Genomic DNA, 25,501 nt, shown 5'->3' with positions numbered 1-25,501 from the left:
CCTAAAGTTTCCTATAATAATTTTCACTCAATACAATTAGCATATTCATTAATGCAAAGAGTTTAAACATGTGTAGCCAGCCTTGATTACTTGCTTTCTCACTAACAGCCATTAATGAATACAATGAAGGAAAATGTAATTCAATAAAAATTGCATTTCCATAAGTTTGATTGGATTTAACTAACATACTTACCAATAGTAATATTTTCACACACTGATTCTTATATTCTCAAAACATATGATCTTAATTAATCTGTGGTTCTCCAAAGCCATGATCCCTACAGAGTGGTTATGCAATTTCTCACTTAACATTTAAAAAAGTGCTATGATGTGTATTTTAGGGATGCAATGCATGCTTGAGACCATTTTAAAGAACTTTGCTGATGCCAAAGAAATGGGGATAAACCATTTCAAAACTCAGCATCGAACATTATTGAAAATTTACCTTATAAGGCTTGCCATTGACAAGGGCAGACAGAGCTGACCGTGGAATTTTGCCCGATCTAGTTTTGGGTAACTGTTTGACAAAAACTGCATTTCGGAAAGCAGCCACAGGGCCAATGCTCTGTCTAACGTGCTTCACAATTTCTTCCAACACTTGTTCCTCAGTTGTATTGATACCTAGGGAGAGGGTCAGATGGGCAGCAGTGAATTCACCTTAGTTAATCATTCAGGACCCAAATAGTCAGGGAGGACAAAGCTCTCACCTTTTTTCAACACGCAGAGGGCTAAGGGGACATGCCCTTTCAAAGGGTCTTCCTTGCCAACAACAGCGCAGTCAGCCACGGTGCCATGGGAAAGGACTGACTGTAATAAGGAAAGGCATTCATTTAAAGTGTGTGTGTGTGTGTGTGTGTGTGTGTGTGTGTAAATTCTTTTAACTGGGAAACTAAGTACATGTCAGATAACTCAAAAAACACATACCTGTCTGTGTGAAAATTACTACTAATTCACAATTCATATCTTACTACTGGTGTGAATGGTTAGGATCCTCAGAGTAGTCATTCACAAAGACTGACAGTAATTAAGACAAATTGCTTAGTTTACCTGGAAAGTAAGAAATTTGTTTCTTCATCTCAATTGTTTATTAGTGAAGTCAGGGAAAATATGTTGGAGACACCACAGGTTAACTAATTGCAACCAAAAAGACAGCCTCATGGTGATTTGGCTTTAGTGTTGGCAACCAAAAGCTCACCTACCAGGAGTCCATGGCAGCCCCAGGACTAGCGACAGAGTGCTTGTATTTTTGCATCTGTTACTAAGCAAAGACTAGAGTATTTCTTTTCTTGAGTGACCACCCAACCAGAGAAGACTTTCCAAAACAAGAGACTGGACATGGAGTGAAGCCCTGAGATCAAGAGATCACATTGTCCAGGAACCATTTTCATATGCTCACCTGAAGCTCTCAGGGTCTTAAAGTGAATATCCAAAAAGCTATTTTCTGAAAAAGTAATACATATTTCAGTGACTGCAAATCTCCAATGACTAGACAAAACAGTGAACAAGATACCAACAGTTCATTTAGAAGTTCTATTCTTTCTTCCAGTCAGTCATTCAACAAAGATTGACTAAATACTTCCTGTGTTCCAGCCAGCGCACTAGATTCAATGGTGAGCAAAGTCAGGCAGAGCACAGTCTCATGATGCCTATGGCCTAGTAGGGGAGAGCAATACTAATGATCTAGCATAAATATTTGGTTACCATAAATGTCTAAATATAAAAGTGTAAGGGCTTTGGGGCATTAATCTGTTTTTATATGTGAAATAGAGCAAAAGTGACCAAGTTGGCTGAAGGATACGGATGTCAAAGAAGCCTTCCCTTAGGAAGGGACAATAAGCTCCAGTCTAAAGGATTAGTGGACATGGATTAGGCAGAGGAGGGAGCCCTGAGGAAGGACTATACATGTACAGTCACACCTGAAAGAAACCAGCGTGGCTGGAAAGCAGGCGCAAGGCTGAGAAGATGAAGCTGCAGAGGTAAAGAGAGGCTGTGCAAAGACTTCCAACTGCAGTTGTGGCAGCATTGGGATAGTAATAAAGCACTTTCAGGAGTTGAGGAAGAGATGCAAGATCAGATGGGTTCTTAATATTAACTTTATAATTTAGAGTAGTTTTAGGTTCACAGAAAACAGCATAAGTACAGGAAGTTCCCATACACCTCCTGCTCCTGTATACGAACAGCTTTCTCCACCATCAAAACTCCTCACCACATGGTATATTTGTTAAAGTGATGAACCAACATTGACACATCATGACCCTCATCCATAGTTTACTTTAGAGTTCACTCTTGGTTTATATTCCATGTGTTTTTAAGACATGTATCCACCATTACGGTATTTTTCAGAATGGCATCATTGCCCTAAAAAAATTAAAAATAAATAAATGTGCTCTGCCTATTTATCCCTCACTTCCCCCTAATCCTTGGCAACCAGTGATCTTTTCACTGTCTCCAAAGTCCTTTTCCAGAATGTCCTGTAGTTGGACATAACAGTAGACAGCCTTTTCAGATTAGCTTCTTTACCTCCGAGAGGATTTTGAAAAACACAAGCTTGTTTCGCATGTGGAGGGTAAGTAGCAGATTGATGAGTGAGTATCACAGTTTGTGCAGAGAAACCACCTAAGAGGCTCCTGGAATAGATCAAGGATATGGCAGTGGGACTGAAGATTCTAGCGTTTATTTAGAAGTAAAACGGATACAGGTGATAAATTGGATATAGAACACAAAGAAGCGAAGAGTTAAGAATGATTCGGTTGAGCAGCTAGTTGGGTAGTGATGTCATTTTCTAAGCAAGAAAATGCTACTGAAAACTAGGCCTGAGAAGAAAGATCGTTTGATTAGTCTTGGAAACTTACTAAGGAGTGCTGGGACATCCAGGCCAAAGCAGTTGGAGCTGAGGAAAGGCTCAACCTGGAGATGCATATTTGAACAGCATTAATATTAGATGCTAATGAAGGCTGTGGACATGGACAAATTCGGGAGAAAGCAGTGAGAGAAAAAGAGTGAAAGCCTTAAGGAACTGCAACAGCTAATGGCTATATGAAAAAAAAGAAGCTGATAAACTTGACTAAAAAGGCACAATCAGACAGGTAGGAGAGAAATCAACAGAGTCTGGGACATTTCACTTTCAACTCCCAAACCTTCAATAAAGAAACGTTTTCTCTTTTGATTGAGCCAAATAAAAAATTAACATTCTCTCCTTCAAGCTACTGGAAAACTCAGTGAACTGCTAGATGCTTTGGTATAAAACTGGTGTGCTACCTCACACAGCCCTAATTAAACATACAGGTCAACCTTTCTCCTCTATCCTATCGTTAGCATCCTTTGAAATTTTGAGTTGCAAGGATGCACATCCACACAGGTTTTGACTTCTATATTGTTGAGGGTAGAACTTGTTAAATAAATAGTTTCTGTGCTTCATGTTTTATTAGCTTCATTGCTAAGGTAAATACACCCATGCCCTCCTTCCATTAGCTGGGCCTGACTAAAGCACATACTCAACAATGCAATGCCATGTTCTCCCTCTGCTTCAATTTGAACTCTCAGATGCTTCCAGCAGCTTTCCCATTTGTTAAGGTCTTATTTACTTTTTAGACTTGTGTGTTGAGAGTAGAAACAAATTTTACTCCCATGGATTTGTTTGGGTAGTCACCAGTTCATGGAGGAGATTACTTTGTCTGTGGCAGGTAGGATAGAGATGGGATGGGGTCAATTCTATAATTCTGATTTACTATTCCTATTTTTATGAATAGAGAAAAACAATTTTATTTGGCTAATCAGAGTTAAAAGTGTCAAAAAACAAAAAACAAACCACACACACAAAAAACAACAACAACAACAAACACTTATTACAGTGTTCATTGGTGCCATGAGCCTCTGTATCTAAGTTTTTGAAATGCCAAGATATCAGTTCAACTCAGTGAAAAAAAAAAAAAAAAAAAAGCATCATTCAGATATTTTGTCACTTAACCTATATGACTGTAATTTTAACTAAATTAAACAGCAGAACTTCCAATTTGTTATTCTTTCACATTGTTATTTTAAGCTCAACATTTTGCCTTCCTCAATCTTAGTGGGTTTTGTTTTGTTTTTTAATATATCTTATTAAATTTTTTACAGAGAGGAAGGGAGAAGGATATAGTGTTAGAAACATAGATGAGAGAGAAACACCCCTCAGCTGCCTCCTGCGCGCCCCCTATTGCATACCCTTGACTAGAATTGAACCTGGGACCCTTCAGTCCTCAGGCCAATGCTTTATCCACTGAACCAAACCGGTTAGGGCAATCTTAGTGTTTTTAAAAGTACCGTAGGTAGGGAAATTTTGACCGGTTTTCTATAAGGGCAGAGAGTATTTTAAAATCAGAAGTAATACATAACACAGTTCTCTATAATTTCAAAGTTTCCCATTTTTTTCTAACTGTGCATAAATTCTTAAAAATCTGTGAGAGATTATCTCTTTCCATAATTGCATGCCATCTGTAAATGAGGTTCACTATTATTGTGGATAAAATATTATATTGACCTGTCAGTGTTAAAAAGATACCATAAAGGAAGGGAGCCAACCAATTTTCTATTTTGGCCCCACCAACCATACTGACATGCCAAATAATGATTTCAACAATTGAGTCATTATAAAAGAAAATATCAAAATATGCCTTGCCAACATTTGAGGGACAGGGGTGAGCCAAATGTCCTGTGAGGAAAAACAATCAAAAGCCACGTTTGTACATTCCCTTTGTATCAATTCTATGGTGCAGCTGTAAAAAAGAAGAATCTCTTACATTTTGAGATAGCATGGAGGGACCTGGAGAGTATTATGCTAGTGAAATAAGCCAGTCTGACAAAGACAAAGGTCACATGATCTCACTCATATATGGAATGGAATGAACAAAAGCAAAAACAAAAAAAATGATGGATAAAATATAATAGATCCAAAGACATAGAAGCATGGAATAGACTGAGGAATCTGAGAGGGAAGACAGGGTTGGGGGGTGGTGGTGGGGTGGTGGGGTGTTGGAAGCCAATTCCAGCATGTCATAATTATAAGAGTTTCATCGAGAGGTTGATGAAACTTCCTGGCTCAACAAGAGCTGAGTCATATATGTAATCATCTGTTGGAATGGCTAAAAAGCATCTCTCCCAAACCTGAATAGGATAATTGCTTGCTGCCAGACAGCTCAGGGCATCTTAATCTACATGTTATTGCCTCCTGTTGTTGAAACACCTGAATTCTCCAATCTGACAATGCTTCTGTAAACCCTACTCTTTGAAACCATACCCTTTGAAATGTATTATCTCCTCCTTGCCTTAGGACAAATTGTGTTAATAAAAAGCATGGGTCCTGAGTCAAGGGAAGTCTTTAGCTCCTTCAGCTGAAGCTCCTCTGACCACCAATGTCTTTCAAAACTATCTTTCATTTTTGGACTCCTTATTGAATCTATGCACAGCCTTTCTCCAGATTGTTGAACCCTTCATAATGCTGGGACAAGAAACCCAACAGTGGGGAGAGTAACTGAGAAACTTATATGCATATATGCATACCCATGGACACAGACGATAGTGTGATGAAGGCTTGGGAGGGGCAGGTGTGGGGTAGAGGGGATCAATGAAAGGACAGAGAGTGGGCATCTCTAATACTTTCAACAATAAAGATAATTTTTTAAAAAGAAAGTGACTGTGAAATAAATAAAACAAATAATTAACTAAATTCTATGACAAATCTGTGGTTAATAAACAAATCCCCTCTAAAGATACAACTTAAATGGTAATTTAAAGATACAACTTAAGTTGAAACTGATTTGGCTCAGTGGATAGAGCATTGACAGAAGGGTCCTGAGTTCCATTCAGTCAAGGGCATGTACCTTGGTTGCAGGCATGTCCCCAGTAGGGAGCGTGCAAGAGGCAGCTGATCGATGACTCTCATCAATGTTTCTAACTCTCTATCTCTCTCTTTCTCTCTGTAAAAAAATCAATAAAATATATATTTTTAAAAAGATACAACTTAAATATACTCACCAAAAGTAAGTATATCAATAGGTGATGGCAATAGGTCTGATAAATGTCTGTTATTCATTGTTACAGGTGACTGCCAACTTTTGTGTGAATTTTAATGAACTGAATGGTTGCACCTTTAATCAGCTATATTACATCAGCTTTTCAATACTTCAATGAGTATTTTCATTTAATAAAACATTATTTAAATCATGCACCCCATAAGATGTGAGGAGCTGAAGAAGAGGAATGTTTCTTCATTTCCTCTGACATTGGAGTCACCTAGAAAATCTCCAGATTCCACATCTTCATCAATAATCATATTGCTATACTAAGGAAAATATTCAGCTATTTTATATTTATGTAAATTCAGGAATTAGTTAATGCTGTATAGAAGTGAAATTTAATGGCCTCTTTGTTGAATATGCACTTTATTCAATCTTGAAGAAATCATTCCTGAAACAGTGAACAAGATAGCTAACTTGGTGGGAACAACAATCAAAAGGCAAATTATATGTGAACACTGCCCTGGGCTCTAAAAGCAATATTTTAACACCAGATTTCCAAGTTCCCCAAGATACTACTAGATACATTTAATAAACTGGAACCTAAGCAACCAGAGAAAGAATGAAACAGGAAGCCCAATGTGTTCCCCGGAGATATGTCTGCATGAAAAGATCTGCTCACACTGTGGAAGAGAACCAAGCACGAAGCACCACATTGAAGCTAGTAATTTTGGCTCAGAAGACCTGAACTACTAGATTTCAGATCCAATTTCCTTAAAAAAAACCTTGAGCTTCCACTGAAGTGTCCCCAAAACCCAGCTGGATGCTAGGCTTTTAAATATTAATCAACTGTTCAAATAGATGTGATTATTACTTAACAGTTACAGAAGACCTCACACACATTGGTATCTTCAAGGAAAATGTCCTCTTAAATTTATAAAATCTCTCTTAGGACTCTACTTTCTTATGATGAAAACAGAAATTAACATAGGGTTTCCTGAAATGTTTTGGATATTAACAATTTTAATAGAATTTCTGTTTGAGTAAGTCTTATTTTTATTTTGAGAAGATGGAAAAGCACAGATATTTTCACCATATATGAAACAACACGCTGTTCACTTTTAATTTCTACAAATGAGACTTCCAAGAGATTAAAACCCTCAAGTCTTATTTTATGCAGGCAAAATGAAATCTAGCATTCACTACTGAGAATTCTGGAAAAGTATTTACCGGTATATATCCGGTAAGGTTTGAGCACTTTCATAAATGCTGGTTATAGCATCAATGTTGTAAACATTTCACATACATCTTAACTGTCACTGTATTAAGCATTTGTGTTAGGAGCTGAACAAAAAAAAAAAAAAAAAAAAAAAAAGGCCAATAAAGCACGCTAGTTTACAACTCTCTCCAATGGATCCCAAGAAAAGACAAACCTGATGGGAACTGAGATACTTTCTTATTAGACATCAATATGAATTAAAGAGTTAACCATTTAATTCATAAAAAGCTTGAAGGCTGAGAGATGTCCTGTTATGTGCTGTAAGAATTCCAAGACTCGGTGACAACAGTACTGTTAAATGCCATTGATTCCAGCACAGCTTTTCAATTTTAACTGGCTACCTTTCGCCTGGCTCGTTCTGCTGTTACATATTGTGATAAAAATGTCAGCAGAAACATATTAAAGTATAATATATATTTAAATAAGTTGATCCCTCTCCTTTCATTCTAAAAACAGAACAAAGAAGTTTGATTGATATTAAGATCTGTGCATATGTAATCTCATACTTTGATTAGCTGAGTCAGCCATAAATGAAAGTAAATACTGGAAGTAATCTCCTACAAGCAAGAAATTAAAAGTTCATAGAACCAGAACCACCTTTTGCCATCACACTAAAATACTCAAGGCGTAAATTTCAATTTCAAGTTATCACAAAATCCAGAGTCAGTTAAAAACAAGATAATATTGTGTATGCACATAAAGGTCACATATTCTAAGCCATTTTCTAAAATGCTTTCCTTTTACTCAAATACAGTAAATCCTCAATTCTGTGGACCTCTATTTAATGGTCTTTAGATTTAACAGACAATATTTTTGCTCCATTATGTCATATGTGAAAATTAAGACCCTGTTAATTTTAAAACTCTGTTAACCAAAATTTGCTAATAATCAAATTAACAGGTTACTTTTTTTGTTATTAATTCAGTTATTTGTAACAAATTTTAGTAAATAGGCCATATGTTAGGGGGAAAAAAAACCACTGCAGTAATTTCTCCAACATAAATATTTCATATCTACAACCGTAGTCTGCAAATTTAAACCCAAGAGTCACCACTTGTAAACAATGTCCAGTGAATGATGGGCACGTGGTCACACCGCACTGTGAGAGGTAATTGGTTCTGTTGTCACACGGCATGGTTTTCTGCAGCAGTTTTAACACTGCTCATTGACGTTCCCATGCCACACCCCAGACGTGTGCATTTGTTTACTCAGAGGGACCAGAGAAAGCACATATATACTAGTCCTATTCAGTATAAATTTAAAATTACTATAATACGTATAGGAAACTTTCCTGTGGAATTAAAAATTTCATACATACTTAATTTTAGTAACACAAAAGTGTCTATATAAGTAAAAACAGGTAAACTAACTAAGCTATCAATTTTTTAACATATGCATTCAGAAAACCTGCTCCATTATATATAATAATAGAGTTTTGGCTTTAATGGATACCCCCTCGCCAGAATTAGTCCATTATTTCACTGTAACTTCTCATTGTCACTTTTTTAAAAAGTCACTTGACAGGCAGTGTTACGCTATTAAATTTAGGCTGAAGATAATACCTCCTTCAAATAAGGTGATCATCTCTTAATCATAGGAAGGGAACTAAACTTTGGATTCTGCATACTCTGACCCCACTGCATTTTAATCACGCTACTTTAGATATTTGCTTTCATTTAAACTAGTTTGCCCCACTCTGTCTGAACTATCCTCTGTTTGGTTCTAGAGAAGACAGAATAAACACATCCCACCTTATCGCTTACACTAATTACAATGAAAAATCTCTGGTGTAAATTACAGATCAGATAATTCTACCAAAACATGACATACAGCCTGATGGTGAGGCTCCTGTTTAGTTTGGTGGTTTTATTGGTTGCTTGGTTGGCTTGGAGGGTTTTACATTTTTGTGGTTTGTTTGTTGGTAGGGTTTGCCTCCAATATATTCTGGCCTGGGTGCCAGAGTAATCCCAAATGTGCTATGAATACAGACAAAAAAGCCCCAAGAAACGCATGCTGTGTCTATCCAGAGATCCAGGAAAAGAAAGCAGAGACGTTGGGACACATATCTTTACTTTTATCCTCCCTACTCCCGATGAACATCAGCAACGAAGCGCCCTCTTTCTCCCTACAGAACTGCAGCAAGTATGTTGTCTCCACACACCCTGGACCAAGCCTGGGGATATTTGGTACCACCTGCCCTGCCACCGGCAGCCATCCAGTCCCTGAGAGCCGATCCCTGTTGACTTGCCTTGCTCTCTACCCAGTGAGTGCAGGCAAGGGCACAGAGTCCCTCTCTCTCCCCACAGTCACTGTACAGACAGACCTTGCAGAACTGAGCACTAAAGCCCTAGCTCTCTTTACAAAAGAGCAGAAAGAGGAGCCTTGGGAATCAGAGACTGAGGAATGGATTGTGTAGAGGCAGGAGCTAGAGAAAAGGATATTTTATTGTAACTGGCAGAAACTTCATTTCTTTAATAGGACCTTTTCTCCTTGCTTTCCTTGTGACTCAAAGTGGCCTCATCCAGGATCCTGACTTAGCTGTCTCCTCCTGCAGGACCACTCCCTTCCTCAGTAAGGCCCTCAGGACAATGAGACCCTGGTCAGCATCAAACAGTCTTAGGAACAAAGCCTTGGGCTATTGACCACCAAGACAAGTTTCAATAAAATTAAATATAACATCTAGGCTTCACTGTGTCTCAGCTCCAGAGCCAGAAAAGTGGAATGATCACATTCTTACAACACCAGATGAAGCTACCCATGGCTGACATCAAGACTAAATGCACTGATCAGCTACCCCCAACCCTAGCACAGCCCAAACAGTAGAGACCATGACCCTGACCATGACCCTAACTCCCTTAGTCACCATGATTAATGCTTTCCCCCTATGTAACCATCCCATGGAAGCCATCAAAAGAGGTCTTTGAGCAGGAGCTCACCTGTGACTCAGTATGGCACCAGTTCCTTAAAAATAAAACTTTACTTTCTTGGCTGCAAACTCCTGTTCACATTTGCTTGACCTTTGATGCGCACAGGCAAGCAGCCCCCTTTAGTTCAGGAACAGAGTCAGCACAGAGAAGATTCTGAACACTTAACTTTCAGATTGACCTTTGGGAGAGACACGTATGAGATGAACTAGAGTAGCACTGCAAAGGCTTTGAAGACTAAACTGATGCTGAAAGCACAGTCCACAGAAAGTGGGTAAGGAGATATGGTATGATCTTGACCTCTTGCTAAAAAAAAAAAAATTGTAAAAACACAAATTCAGATAGTTTATACAGAATCCAGAATCTCATAATGCAATGTTCAAAATATTCAGGATATAAATCTAAAATTACTGGACATTAAAAAAACAAAAAAACAAAACGAGGAAAATTAATAATTAAAAAAATATGGAAAAATTTTAAATCAAAGAAAACGAAAAAAATGAGAAAAACTAAATACTGCTTAAGAAAAAGACAATGAGCACATGCAAACCCAAGATGACCCAAATATTAGAATCACCAGACAAATATTTTAATGCAGCTTTTACAACAGTGGGGGAATAAAATTTGCATGAATTTCTCTGTTAAAAAAAAAAAAAAACTGGCCACCGAAACCTATTTAGCTCAGTGAATAGAGCGTAGGCCTGCAAACTGAAAGGTTTCAGTTTTGATTCCTGGTCAAGGGCAACCTTGGTTGTGGGCACATCCCCTATAAGGGGTGTGTAGGAGGCAGCTGGTTGGTGTTTCTCTCTCATTGATGTTTCTAGCTCTCTGTCCCTCTCCCTTTCTGTAAAATAATCAATAATATATATATATTTTAATTGTGGCCTCCTGAGAATTTTAAAATACCCATGAGAATCAGAGTTGCAGATATTTGTCTAGTTAATTGCTCTGATCTAACAGGATAATACACTTTTTCTAGTTTCCCTGAGAGGACCAAATGATTATTGCTTAACCCCTAGATTAAACTCCCAAGGTTCTAGGGAGACTGGTTCACTCTCTTCCTAGATATTTACATGTCAAAAAGATGAAGCCTCAGAAACATTTCTAGGTTGCAAAGCTTGAAGACAAAGGGTTATCTTGCTCCAGGAGAGATTTTATTTACATATCAAAGAGTTGAAGTTTGATTCAGGCCCTTAGATTTTCAACAAGGCTCTTCCAGGAGGTGAAAAGGTAGCTGCCTCCTTCCTCTTTATCAGCAGAGAAAAATCTTTTTCCTTATTTCTCATCTAGGTAGTGTCTGGCTACTGTGTAGGGACATTTCCCATCAGCTCTCATGGGTTACCTAGGATTAAGATCTGGGGTAAGAAGGTGATGACACACTTATTATTAAGAAATCTGTCTATTATCCAGAGCACATCTTTGCACATTCAGGATAAAATTAACAAATGGTCCAAGAAGTATGGGCAAACACTTTTAGAATAAATGGAAACAAAATTTCTTAGGGAAAAAAACTAAATTTACAAAAATGACTTAAAAGAAGAGAGAAAAGCTGATATGCGGCAAGTGAAAAAAGAAAAGACAAAACAAACAAACAAAACAGCTAATAAACTAGTAGACATAAATATATCAATAATTAATTAAAATGTAAATGATATAAAAAGTGGATAAAGATAAAAACAAGATTCAACTATTACTATTTCATATCTACAGGAAATCCACAGAAAGCATAAATATCCAGATAGATTCTAAATGAAAGAATGGAAAAGAGATGACAATATTCTATAAATATTATCCATAAAATATAAAGTTGCTTTATAATTATCACACAAAACTAACTTCAGAACAATGAATATTACCCTTTTTTAAATCAGCATACGAAAACAATAATGCACTGCAACTAAGTGAGGTTTATCCCAGCAATGAAAAGCTGAACAGCCCCCCTGCCGGCCTGGTCGCCCCCAACTGTTCCCCTCTGCTGGCCTGGTCATCCCTAACTGCCCCTGCTTTGTCAACCTGGTAGCCTCATACTGCCCCACCCACTGACCTAGCCGCCCCTTACAGCCCCTCCCCCCAGCATTATTTATAATTGCCTCAAGCTAGAAACAATCCAAATATCCCTTAATGCAGCGTTTTTCAACCGCTGTTCCGCGGCACGATGTTGCCTGGTGTGCCGTAGGTGCAGACAAGACAAGAATTTTATAATTTTTCACTATTTTGTTTACTTAATATTTCATAATAAAGTAATTATAAAATACTTTCTTTGTGTTTATTTGATTCCTATTCAAGAGAATTACTTTATATATAGTCAATATAGGCACAGAGTTAAATTTTTTAACATTTTCTAATGGTGGTGTGCCTCGTGATTTTTTTCATGAAACAAGTGTGCCTTTGCCCAAAAAAGGTTGAAAAACACAGCTTAATGGGTACATTAACTGGTTGGCACAGCCATAGATGGAATACTGCACAGTAATATGAAAGAAAGGACAGATTACTGATATACACAGTTACTGGCATGGCCTCAAATGTATTTTCCTGAGTGAAATAACCCAGTTTCAAAAAGTTACGTACTAGTACTGTGTTATTTCTTTATAGGACATTCTAGAGAATGTAAACAAGGAAACAAAAAATTCAGGGGTTAGAAATAGAGAGGGTCAGAGAATGAAAATGACATGAGGGAATTCTTTGATAGTGTTGAAATTTTTCTGTATCCCTTCTATGGTGATGGTTATAAAATATATATAAGTAAAAAACAAACAAAAAAACAAAACAAAAAAACCCCTGTATTATTATACAACAAAAAAGTGAATTTTACTTTATGTAAATGTAAAAAATTAAAAACATTTTAAAAATCTCTTCTCAGGACTTTGTGTAAAATATATTGGCAAAAAATTCTCATGATTTAATAGTATAATAAAATGTTTAAATTTACACCACTTTAAGACTATGAACAAACCTGGTTATGAAGCAGGAGAAAAATCAAGAAGCTAGAAGCAATCAAGGAGCAAGTATCAAAAGACAAGTGTATATAAACCGCCCCATAAATAACATATACATAAAAATTTCGTACTATCACTAGGACAGAAATGGTGGAGTGTATAGAGAACATGAATAACCACAGGAGAAGGTAAGATAGCAGAGTAACCTAGCCTCTCCTTGAAATGAAGGGTGTGGTGATTTTCCAGGTTGAATAATTTAAACTCAGTACTGACTTTGGCTCAGCTCTGTTCCAAAACAGTACCCAGCATAGAAGATCAATATTCATCAATACCTCTTCAATGGCACCTGCAGAAATCCTGTGACCTGCAACATTTATCACGTCATCAACTCGTGACATAACATACAAATAACCTTCCTCATCCATATAACCAGCATCCATGGTGTCATAATATCCCTGAAAATCAGAATAAAAAAATCTCTAATTAGCATATACTATTGGGTAATAAAATCATTTCAAGGTTGATAAAATGTATAAAATGTCTCAAAATTAATTTATTGTATGCATTTGACTTTTTTTTATAACTAACCTATGAAATTAAATTACTTTTGATTATTGAAAGCTTAATAGAAACTCTTTGCTTCACTAATAACCGAGAATAAATTAAAATGTTCTTATATGTATTTTGAATTAAGCTTTTGGTCTTAGAGTTGTAAAGCTTATGAATAAATTTCTTTTTTTAAAGTGAAAAGTAATAGCTCAACATTTCCAATTTGGTATTGCCAAGTAATTCTTTGGCAGATTTATTCTCTAATTGTGCTAATAATTAAAAGCTTTAAATCTCTCTATGAATAATTATAAAACAGAGCACAGTTTATTAACATGGATTAGGATTGAAATCTCGCTCCAGTGAAACATAATAAAGTAGTCAGTATGAAATTAAATTTTTTAATCAGCTCCAGGGAGCAGTACCTCTTCACTGGTCCAAAAGTCATATATTGTAGAATGAAGAATCAAGAGTAAGTATAAAGAAAATGCCGAAACCGGTTTGGCTCAATGGATAGAGCCTCGGCTTGGAGACTGAAAGGTCCCGAGTTCAATTCTGGTCAAGGGCATGTACCTTGGTTGCAGGCATATCCCCAGTAGGGGGTGTGCAAGAGGCAGCTGATCGATGACTCTCTCTCATCGATGTTTCTAACTCTATATCTCCCTTCCTCTCTGTACAAAATCAATAAAATATATATTTTTTAAAAAATAAATAAATATTCTGTAGCTAATGCCTCTGAGTTATCTTGACACCTATGTCTGGGAGCATGGGCTTTGGAACTGAGCCCAGTGAGTCACTATTTCTGTTTCTGAATCTTCCTCACGCTCAGTATGCTCATCTTTTAAGGCTTTTTGAGCCATAAAGGAGATGGTCCATGTAAAGAGGAAAGACCCTGGTGCATCATGAGTCCTCAATAATTGGCACTAATTGCAATAAGGACTGCAATTACTATTAGAGAAGGAAAGTGAGGTATTAGTTCAAGAGCGTGGACTCTGGAGCCAGATTACAGGGGTTCAAATATAAGCTCTGTTACTTCTAAGCTATGGTCAAGTCACTCAATCCTCTGCTATTAACCCCTTAGATGAGCAATTTGAGATCAGGATAACAAGACAGAGTACAGTTATGTTTAAACTACTTATAGTTTAAACATAAACTGGGACATTGAAAAAGCTTTCAGTGTTAAAGGTGATCATGTTAAAACTACATGCATGGAGTATTTGCTTTTGGCAGGTTGTAATTAATCATGCCAGTATTCTGAGGACTGGTCTGATCTACTGGACTAATGTCCACTATACTAACAAATCTTCCTCGCCAGTCCCTCAGGACTATGTTTAATCTTGGCCACTGAGGCCATTTACCTGTGAGGTCTCTTTCTAAAGGAAGCTATTTTAATTTTTGTCATTTGTATAGTTGATTAAGTTAGCTGTCCTTCCCTCACAAATAAAAAAGATAGAATGCTAAATACTTTGATTTACTTTTTCCTTTTAATGAAACTGTGAACATTCTCTTTACCTAGTGCATAGTGAAGACCACGTATCTCTCTCAAGGGAGGAAATAGAAATGAGATGATAGCAAAAAGATGACTGTGGGACCTGATGTGTATTATCAATAAAGTTCTGTAACAGACATAAAACACATGACCATGGCACAGAGGAGCAGGTTCATTGTAAAACAGAAAACAGGACGACATTATTTGTTATCCAGTTCACTGGGTGCTGGTTGTTGAGAACACTGTCTTTATCCTGTATCTGTATTTTTAAATGTGATTTTAAAATAAATAACTCAGAGAATACACAGAAAAGAATGTCAAAAATACAAAAAGAGATGGAAAGATACAACTTCTGACAAGTCAATTGTTTTTTGCTCAATAACCAGGAGCAGAAGTGGTCAAGGGGTCTTAATGACAGTGTACAATTCTGATCAGGTGCTTTCAATCTCAGACGGAGTCCAATGGAGGAAATAATATAGAGAGCACAACTAAGTTTTACTCTCACAAAAACTTTTCGACACAGAAGGGCTGTTAAATTCCAGGAGAAGTTGCTAAAACAAACTGAGAAAATTTATGTCTGGAGAGTAATAAAAATAAATATAAAAGTGACTTACTTATGTAGTTTGGGCATTATTATCCCTGAAATCTGGAATCTGGTCCAGACATCTTTTCAAAGTTGCTTTGTCATTTACATTCTTAAGGAGCAAGTTGCCAAGAACTATAGAGAAGTCTATAAGAAGATGAAAAGAAAGTATAATAAAGTTCTTACAGGAAATTTTTCAAAGTATAAGTGCTTGAACGCTTCCTGATTCTTCCAGAGTCCTGAAAAAGCCCCAGGTGGTAATGGCAACCTTAAATAAAAACAGAGCAGTTAGAATTATTATAAAAGTAGTAAAAAAAAAAAAAAAAGCAGTAAAAGATTAGAACTAATAATGTTCTAGTGTGATAGACTATTACAATTCAAGTCCTATAATTAAGATGTAACCCTTAAATCTGCTGGATAGATCATATCTAATTGAAGCTGAAATAGTTGACCTCTACTTAGCAGAGTCATTGAGGGATGGCTGAGGTTTCTGGGAAGGGCACACATTTGGCATTGAGTCATTATTAGCAGCAACCACTGTTTCAAAAAGAAGTATAACATTTATTTAAAAAGCCAAAAATGCATCACTAAATTACTTTTTAAGAAAAATAGCCTTCTATCGTGGTCAAATAAATTCACTTCTTTCTTAGTTATCTTGAACAGGCCAATTAAACATCCCATAAACAATCTTGTTCACAAGCAATGTGCCTCCCCAATCTGTGAATTCTCTCACTCCTCTCCCTTCAATTATTTCTTTTCATGACCATGCAAACCTAGGGAGTATATATCTCTTTTTTCCAATTAGTTTCCTCTTGATACCATTGTAATTAGCCAGTTATTAAAGAGGAAAGGAGCAAAAGGAAGGCCAAATATTATAAGCATGTCATTTGGGCAGCTCTACCAGGAAGCTGCAATTTCACACTTCCCAGGGAGCCACAGGCCCATTCCCTGCAGATCACTGGAGAAAGGGTCCCCCAAAGGCGAGGTGAGTGCATGCACTGTGAGTCATTGACATAGGGAAGATGCATGTCAGTCAAACCTTAGAACACAGATTTTGGCTAGAGGGGCAGGGCCACTACAAGTCCATGGGAATTTGGAAATATATAATCTCCTATCCCAGTGGTTGGCAAACTCATCAGTCAACAGAGCCAAATATCAACAGTACAACAATTGAAATTTCTTTTGAGAGCCAAATTTTTTAAACTTAAACTTCTTCTAACACCACTTCTTCAAAAATAGTCTCTCCCAGGCCATGGTATTTTGTGGAAGAGCCACATTCAAGGGGCGAAAGAGCCACAGGTGGCGAAAGAGCAGCAGTTTGCCGAACACGGCCCTAGACAAAGGAATTTGTTCTCTTGTGTGGCTTCTGTGGCTTCTTGGCTCTTGGCTCACCACTTTGTTAGCTCTCTGGTCACTGTGGCTTTGCTCCTGCCTGTGTTCCCCTGTGGCCCCGCAGCTCTGCAGACCCCACATGCAATGGGCTGATGAACTCCACTGGGGAACACAACTAAGCTAGCCTGATACTGGACTGGATGCATGCTACAATATGGAGCAGAAACTCTGGACTCTAGCTTTGATTCTAGCTCTGCTGAAACCACAGTTGCACTTCTTCTATGATGGGACTGAGGGAAATGGGACCTTGGGAATTCAGGGGTGTAATTACACAGAAACAAAACTTTCTATCATACCTCACCCTCCCATGGAGGACTCCAGAAATTCTTACTCCAGCAGCATTCTAAGAACCCCATTTCCATCAATAACACTCTTATATTTCCTTCTTTCCTCCATATGACCAAACAGGTGTTATATACATAGCAAGTGCTTAATATCCTATCTATCTATCTATCTATCTATCTATCTATCTATTACCTATCATCTATTTATTTACCATCTATCTACACTAATAAAAGATAAATATGCAAATTGACCATACCTCCATGATTCCCATAAGCAATCAGAAGTGAGTATGCAAATTAACCCAACAAAGATAGTGGGCTAATTTGCATACATAGGCACCAATGGAGCGGGACACCTGCTATGAGTGGGAGGGTGGGGATGAAGAGAGCTACAAGAGCAGCACCCTGGCCAGAGCAAAGATGGAAGGTGGCAGCCAGAGTGAGGGCCTCGGTCCTGAGTTGCGGAGGAAAACCGGTGCTGGCAGCCAGGGGAAGGAAGGCCTATTGCATGAATCTTTGTGCAATAGTTTACAAATAAATTAATAGATTCTTATATCAGTTCCCTATAGGAAGTGCCACCTAACAAAAATCATCACCCAATGTGTTTTCTGGATGCAGAAACATTTGAGATGTTTTATAGTTTGGAAGTTTAGATGCTGTAAAACTTAAGGATTTTCAAAAACATAGCCGCCTATGTAAAATACTAAGTGAAACTATTACTTCACAGGGCTGATGCTCAGAAAACTGAACATGAAGTAGACAGAAAATTGAACACGAAGTTGCTCACATGAAGCAACTTCATGCACCCTCCACCCCACCCTTAGAAATGGGAAGCACTGAATTGTAATCTCATTTTCTGTCAAGCAAAAAATGAGAACAGGTTACAAGTGGGATCCAGCTGCAATTGCCCATTACCACCACGTCCACCCTCCCATTAGGATCTCCCTTCTTAGGTTTACTTCTTATAATATTTTAAAATGTATGTGAAAGTATTTTGTGATTTGTTAAAAAAACAAAAACAAAACAAAAAAACTCCAGAGATGTCGCTATGTTGTTGCTGTTGCCTTTGTTACTATTACTGTTCGTGAAGAAACTCAGCAGAAAGCAGGTAATCCCCTCAGGTCCTTCTTATTAATTTTGTTATGTTAATCCTTCTAAACCGTCAAGTAAATAATTTTATTTCATCAGTTTTCCATGTTAATATTCTATAACCCAGTGTGAAATTATTAATTACTAGAGGCACAGTGCATGAAAATTCAAATTGCTTTTGGCAGGATAAGTAAAAAAGTAATTTTTGCACCAAAAAAAAAAAAAACCCTATACTTGAATACATATATATATATATATATATATATATATATATATATATATATATATATATATATTGGCATTATTTATAATTGCCTAAAGCTAGAAACAATCCAAATATTCCTTAATGAGTGAATGAGCACTAGAGGGGGGCATTCCTCAGCCCACCCTGCCCTCTCTCACAGTACAGGAGCCCTCAGGGGTGGGAGGCAAACCAGTGATCAGGGGAAGGCAATGCCCCCATCACACATCTGCTGTTGCCACTGCTAACAGGGCAAGCTTCGGCTGGCCCTGTTACCTGAGCCTTGTACGGCCCTGGGCACTTGGGAAGCCGCTATCCGATGCCGGCAGACATCCAATGCTTGCTTGCACCTTGGGCTAGCCCTGGGCAGCTGGGGGTGCTGAGGGAACTGGGGAACTCCAGAGGCAGGCACTCGGAGCAGCCAGACCTGCCTGGGAATGGGCCCAGGCATGCCAATTGTCTGTTGCCCCAGCGGGGCTGAGAGGACTGGGCACCACCATCTTGTGGCTGTGGGCAAAGCCATCTTTGAGGGCGTAGCATATTCCCTCCTTATTGTCTGTGGGGACCGCCATTTTTTGAGGGTGTGATGGTCAATTAGCATATTCCCTCTTTATTTGATAAGATTAAATATTCAACTGAAAATGGACAATGGCAACCACTAAAAATCATTCTAAATGTACTAGCAACATTTTCAAGGATAAAGAAGTAAAGGGGACACTAAGAAAAGATGATGAATCAAAATGCAATCAAAATCCAATAGGGACCAAAAGAAATATAATTCATGAGTAAAGCCAACTAAATGTAAACAGCAACAATAAACCTATGGAGAGGCATTCTGCTTGCACATTAAATGACAAGTAATTTTCAGTTGTTTCCAAGAAATACAGTATATCCCAATATATATATACTTTGAATAATTATTAATTCCAATGTGTTAAATCTGAAAAGAAAGAAACATCAATTGAGCTATCAACTGTTAAGTGTGTATACATTTTTGGAGACCATTCTAAATATGATGCATAGTTCATTCTTTCATTTTTGGTGACTTTTAAAAAATATGTATAGTTTTATTGATTTCAGAGAGGAAGGAAGAGGAAGAGAGACAGAAACATGAATGATGAGAGAGAATCATTGAGTGGCTGCTTCCCACATGGCCCCCACTGGGGACCAAGCCCACAACCTGAGCATGTGCCCCCTACCGGAATTGAACTCAGGACCCTTTAGTTCACAGGCCAGCACCACATTCACTGAGCCAAATCAGCCAGGGCATGGTAACATTTACCGTATTTTCCAGCTTATAAGACGACACTGTGTTCTAGTAAAAAGCCTGCTCAGATTGGCCAGAGTCAGAGAGGGGGTCTATTAAAAAAAAAGAACTGGTGTTGCCTCGGAAGTGGGGGGTAGTCTTATACAGCGAATATAGGCCTAAACATATGTTTTAACTGTAAAATTAGGGGTCTCCTTATACGCTGGAAAATACGGTAAAAAAAAAAAAAAACACACACACAGCGGTATAAGAACATATTTCCCTACAATAAGAAAAGTAAAAGGTAACTATAACAAAGTGTGACAACTGACATTCAGGCTGGATTGGGGACAATAGAGAGTAGTGGGGTCTGAGGCACATTAGAATGCACATGTCAGGTTTAATGAGAGCAGCTGTTTTTTAGTTCCCACATGATTGGTGATATACAGATATTCTGATCCAAATTCTTAAGCACATATCATTGCCCTTACTAAGCATGATGCATATAAAAGGACAGACTATTAAAAAGCATCTCTGTCATTTTATCTCTCTAAATTCAAGATTTGTTCCACCAGCATCTAGACACTATTTTGTCACTGTAAATGGAGATACCTAAATGTTTACAATAATTATCCAAACGAGTTAATATGTAGTGTACTGAATATTCCCTGGTGGTTTAATATGTACCTAATTCAATGAGTATATATGGGACCAAGAGTTTCACATTTTTCAATACAAATGTTATTGGCAAGAAAGGGAATATCTTACACTTCCCAGAAGTTGAATACATTTACCGTCTCTATTCTTCAAAGATCCCTGATAATCTTAGCTGGTTCACAAAACTTTAAATATCTGCATAAATTTTCTGAAGAACAGAAACAGTATGTATTTTTATACTATCTCTCTTTCCTGTGAGAGAAGTCTACATAAGAATATTATATCTATAGACCTTGAAAATTAAGAATAATGTGTCAAGGGTAGTTCTAGGGAGAGAATGCAGAATAAGGAGAAATTCAAGATCAAATACTAGTGTTAAAGAAGAACCAAAAGAAGAAGACTATTGACCTCAGGTGTGGCTCAGTTGTTTGAATGTCATCCCATGCACCAAGAGGACACTGGTTCAATTCCTAGTTAGGGCACCTGCCTAGGCTTCAGACTGGATCCCCAATAGGAGATGTGCAGGAGATAGCTGATCAATGTCTCTCTCACTCTCTGTCGCCCTTCCTTTGTCTTTAAGATCAGTATTAAAAAAATAAATAAATAAAAACATTGAACAAAGTAAAGTAAAAATAAGAGATGTATGAGAACTAAGAGAAATAGTATCTTTGGAATCACCAGAGCAGAGTGTTCATATTGACTGAGTGTTCAACATGGTTAAATGAAGTGCACATGTTTGAAAGTTAATTCAACAGAGTCATGGAATCAGTAATTAAGGTATTTTTGGGTATCCTTAGGATTTCCATTTAAATAGAGTGAAGGAGGCAATACTAAAGTAATTAAGGAGTAAACAGGAAGTACCTAAGTGGAGGCAGTGAAGTCAGACTATACTATTTAAAAGTGTGGGTCACTGGAAGGAGAGATATGAATCAGTGGTTTAATGTAGAGAGGCTGATTTAGGATGACAAAGATTTGAATAGAATTGGCCAATGTGAAAAGGATGAAAATTCTGAAGTTAGAGAAGAAAACAGCAGAGGGATTATTCAATTGTGTTGTTCATTCATTTATTAATTTATTCATTTATCATGTATGCATGCATTAACCCATGCATTTATTTTCTTGATTCAATCAATAATGGTGGGTGCTTGTTCCTCAGTCACAGTGTTAGACTCTGAGGATACAAAGATGTAAACTCTGGCTTCAGACTCAAGAAGATCCTGGCATTATTGTGCACTACAAGAAATGAGTGTTCTTTTGAATACAGTAGGGAGGCTGTCATGAATGATGTCTGTCCATCAAGTAAATTAAATAACAACAATATGTACACATTTAAGATGTTTGTCAGGGAAGTTCAACAGCAAGTGGTTAAACCCTATCCTGCTAGATTTACTTAGAAGAAAAGATTTTTAACACTAGCCAAGGTACAGAGCTGTTGGAAATGGCATTAAGTATCTATCACAAGCCATTTTTCAGATTCTCCCAGAAAACTACTTCATTATTGCCAGATATAATTGAGGAACATGCTAAAAGGCAAGATGAGAAATTGCATTTGGTAATTACTAGTATAAAATAAACAAATGCTCTATGTTCTTCGCTAATAAACTCTGGTGTCTTTAAAAATTCAGATGTTGTTATCTGAATATTAAAAAAGGGACTCTAAAGAAAGAATCTTGGAAGATGCACTTTAGAAGTCCTTAAGAAAAGTAGAAAAGAGAGGGTTCCAGAATTTGTGAATATATATCAATGAAGTAAAAAAAATAAATAAATAATAAAAAAAAATAAGAGAAGCAATAACCTCCAGACAGAAGTGATGTGTGTATGAGCTATAGAGCACAGAGAACAGAACTTTTTTAGATATTCCAAATGATCACTTTCCTCATTGCTATCCTAATCATCATTTTATATTACATTCAGGTCTTCCTTCTGGAATAGAGTCTACACTGGGGCTCTTTTTCTGAAGTGATAGAAAAAGGACGTGTGTGTGTGTGTGTGTGTGTGTGTGTGTGTGTGTGATTTTAATAACAAAAATACATTAGAGTGGCATACGGAAGGAAAACTTATGAAAATACTAAGATATATGCTGGTTGTTGCCTATACTCATCCATCAAACCCCAAATCAAATGTTACCACCCTGTGATATTTTCCCCAACTCTTCCAATATTCCAAGTAGAGTGAAAAGGGAAGTTTTGTTACAAACTCTCTCAAGTTATGAATCAGGAGTTCCTCTTAGAGAATGTCCTTTCCCAAAGAGACCAATCTTTTGAGAACCAAGATGGTGGTGTAGGTAAACGTTGGTTGTCACAGGCTTTCACACCAAATCAAAATTACAACTAAAATGCAGAACAACCATCAATCAGAACCACCTGAAAGCTGGCTGAATTGAAGTCCTACAACTAGACAAGTAAAAAAGAGCACATTGAGACTGGTAGGAGGTAAGGAACAGGCTGGTCCAACACCCACATGTGACTTATTTTAACCTGCAGAAATATCTTGGCTGTGGAGGTGTCCTGTGAGGAGAAAGGGGTCACAGTCACACACCAGACCTCCAGCTCATGGGTGCCAGAGCTGGGAAAAGAAGTCCCCATAACTCCAGGCTGTAAAACACAGCAGGGATTGTGGCTGAATGACAGGGAGCCTGACAGAAACCCAGGAAATTCCTCATAAAGGGCCAGCAGATGAACTTACATGAATATGCTCCCTCTAAGTTCCAGCTTTGGGACAAAGACTCAGGGAGATACAGGGACATACAGGGAGGAACTGGATTGTCTGGCATCAAAGCAAGAACTTGGTGGCAGCTTTCTCTAAGACAGGGCTGCTCTTGTGGGTCAATGCTGAGACCCCACCTTATCCCTAAGCTGACAAGCTGTCAAGTCTGAGTTTCCATCAGCCTAGCTCACATTGTTCCCTCCACCCTGGTGATTCTCCGAGATCCCACCCATCTAATTTACAGGCCCAACCAGGCTGTTTGCAGCTGCTTTTCCATCTGAACTGCCTGTCCTGGCTCAGGCTTCAGACTTTACTAAAATCTCCCAAACAAGCAGTAGCTGAAGTCAGCATGCCTCAAACCTATCAATCAAAGGCCCAAGACCTGGCACTAGCACCAGCCTGCCTTGCTTTACAGCTGGGCCTCCCCTGGGCTCTTCCTAACCCAATACAAGCAGCAGCCATCAATGCCAGATAAAAGATGGTCTGAAGTCATTGCTCCATCAGGAACCCAGGTGGTAACAGAAGTAAACTGAACATATAACTCCTGTTCCCTAGAGAATCTGAAGTATTGCCAATATTTCCTATGGTTTCTGTAGGCTTTACTCAGGGTTTTCATATGAAGCTGCTTTTTATCTTCTCAGAAGAAATTAACGAGGCCATAGCTTCTTTCTCTCTGGGCAGACAAATGAGAAGGTAATAAATGTGAGTTTTAGCTATGTAACTACTAATGATATTTAGATTCCTGGGTTTAAAATGAGGATAATGCCTACCCCACTGCCCACATAACAGTGTTGTTATAGGCTTTAAATTATTATACTGAAATCTGTAAATGAGATTTAGGAAAGAAGAGCATTAGAATTATATAACATTCTTGATTTTGCTCAAAAGATACACTGATAAAAAGAAGCTGTTTTGACCCTCCCCCAAGACAGCAACACAATGACTAAATCACCCTTCTAAGCTGTAAAGATGGAAACTAACATCATTAAGGGCCCACAGTTCAATATTTGGAGGCTGAGAAATTGGCAGACAGCAGAGTAAAAGGCAGTGGGATGGTGTCATATAGCTCTCTCACAACCCGTCACTGCCTTCAGGGCACAGGGCATGGAAACAGCAGGAGGCAAACAAGCCACACTTCCAATAGCAACCACTGGATCTAGTTGGAGAAAATGTCTGCCCAGGAAAGAGGAAGAGCCAGAGACCTATGGCTTTAATAACAGTGAGCGCTGTGGTACTGAGGAAGGCAATTATGGTTAAAATGCTCCCCCATGCTCCGCTTTGTGTTGACTGGAAATTACTGACTCCTATTTTTATTTCTCAATTTAGAGTACTAGATGCAATTGCAGGGGCACCTTCTAAAATTTATGAACATTTTGTATTCATAGTAATTCAGATATCCTAACTTTCCTACTAAATTAACTGCCTGGAGTAAGTTTTAAAATCAAAAGAATTTTCTAATAACTGTGCAGAAATGTCATTTTCTATGAGAAAGGTTAATCCTGTGAGTGCAAGTAATCTATGAAAACTGCAGGATTCTAAACTCTGCAATGGCTTAGAAATCACTAAAATGCCTGCCTTCCAGTGAAGGAATCCCCAGGAGAGTAAAGCTGAGATTTCTAGAAAGCCTTAACAAAGGAGTTTGAAATACCAAAGGGGATCAAGCACTTTTCTCAAAATGACTACATATCACTTTTGTGATTTAGGATGAGTCATCTATATATATAAAAGCCAAGTGACCAAAACAACAGGAATGATGGGAAAGACCGATCGCTATGATGTGCACTGTGGCTAGCCACCCAACCAGCCCAATGGGGGCAGGGCCAGCCAGTCAACCTCCTGCGGCCTCTCCCCCCAGCAGACCCACCCCAATCAGGGATGGGGAGGGCCAGCCAACTTCCTATGTCCTCTCCCTCTGGCTGGGATCAGCCCCTATCTGGGAAGGCCGGCCAGACCCTATCTGTGCACTAATTCGTGTACCATGCCTCTATTCTTAATATAATAAAGTGAATTATTACATTTAGTATCTTATGAAGTATGGAAATATTACTATAGCTGCAAATTTTAAAGAGAGTGCCAGAAATAGTTTCCATCTTTTTTATACTATTTACAATAGCTTTTATTGTAAAACAAGAATAT

General features: G+C 37.9%; 1 protein-coding gene across 1 annotated transcript in view; it reads right to left on the bottom strand.

Moving 5' to 3' along the window:
* Positions 1–25,501, bottom strand: part of ACSS3 (acyl-CoA synthetase short chain family member 3) — a 158,604-nt gene that overhangs the window by 2,305 nt on the left and 130,798 nt on the right. Inside the window, exons 12-15 of the mRNA XM_036456557.2 lie at positions 15,937–16,018; positions 13,465–13,587; positions 708–807; positions 446–621 (exon numbers count right to left, since the gene is read on the bottom strand). Of these exons, the coding sequence (XP_036312450.1) occupies positions 446–621; positions 708–807; positions 13,465–13,587; positions 15,937–16,018 (481 nt within the window). The remainder of the gene's footprint in view (positions 1–445; positions 622–707; positions 808–13,464; positions 13,588–15,936; positions 16,019–25,501) is intronic.

Source organism: Pipistrellus kuhlii, unplaced genomic scaffold (genome assembly GCF_014108245.1).
Source record: "Pipistrellus kuhlii isolate mPipKuh1 unplaced genomic scaffold, mPipKuh1.p scaffold_m20_p_3, whole genome shotgun sequence".
NCBI classification, from domain to species: Eukaryota; Metazoa; Chordata; class Mammalia; order Chiroptera; family Vespertilionidae; genus Pipistrellus; species Pipistrellus kuhlii.
Note: the sequence above shows the minus strand (reverse complement) of the source record. Positions and strands in the feature narration are given on the sequence as shown.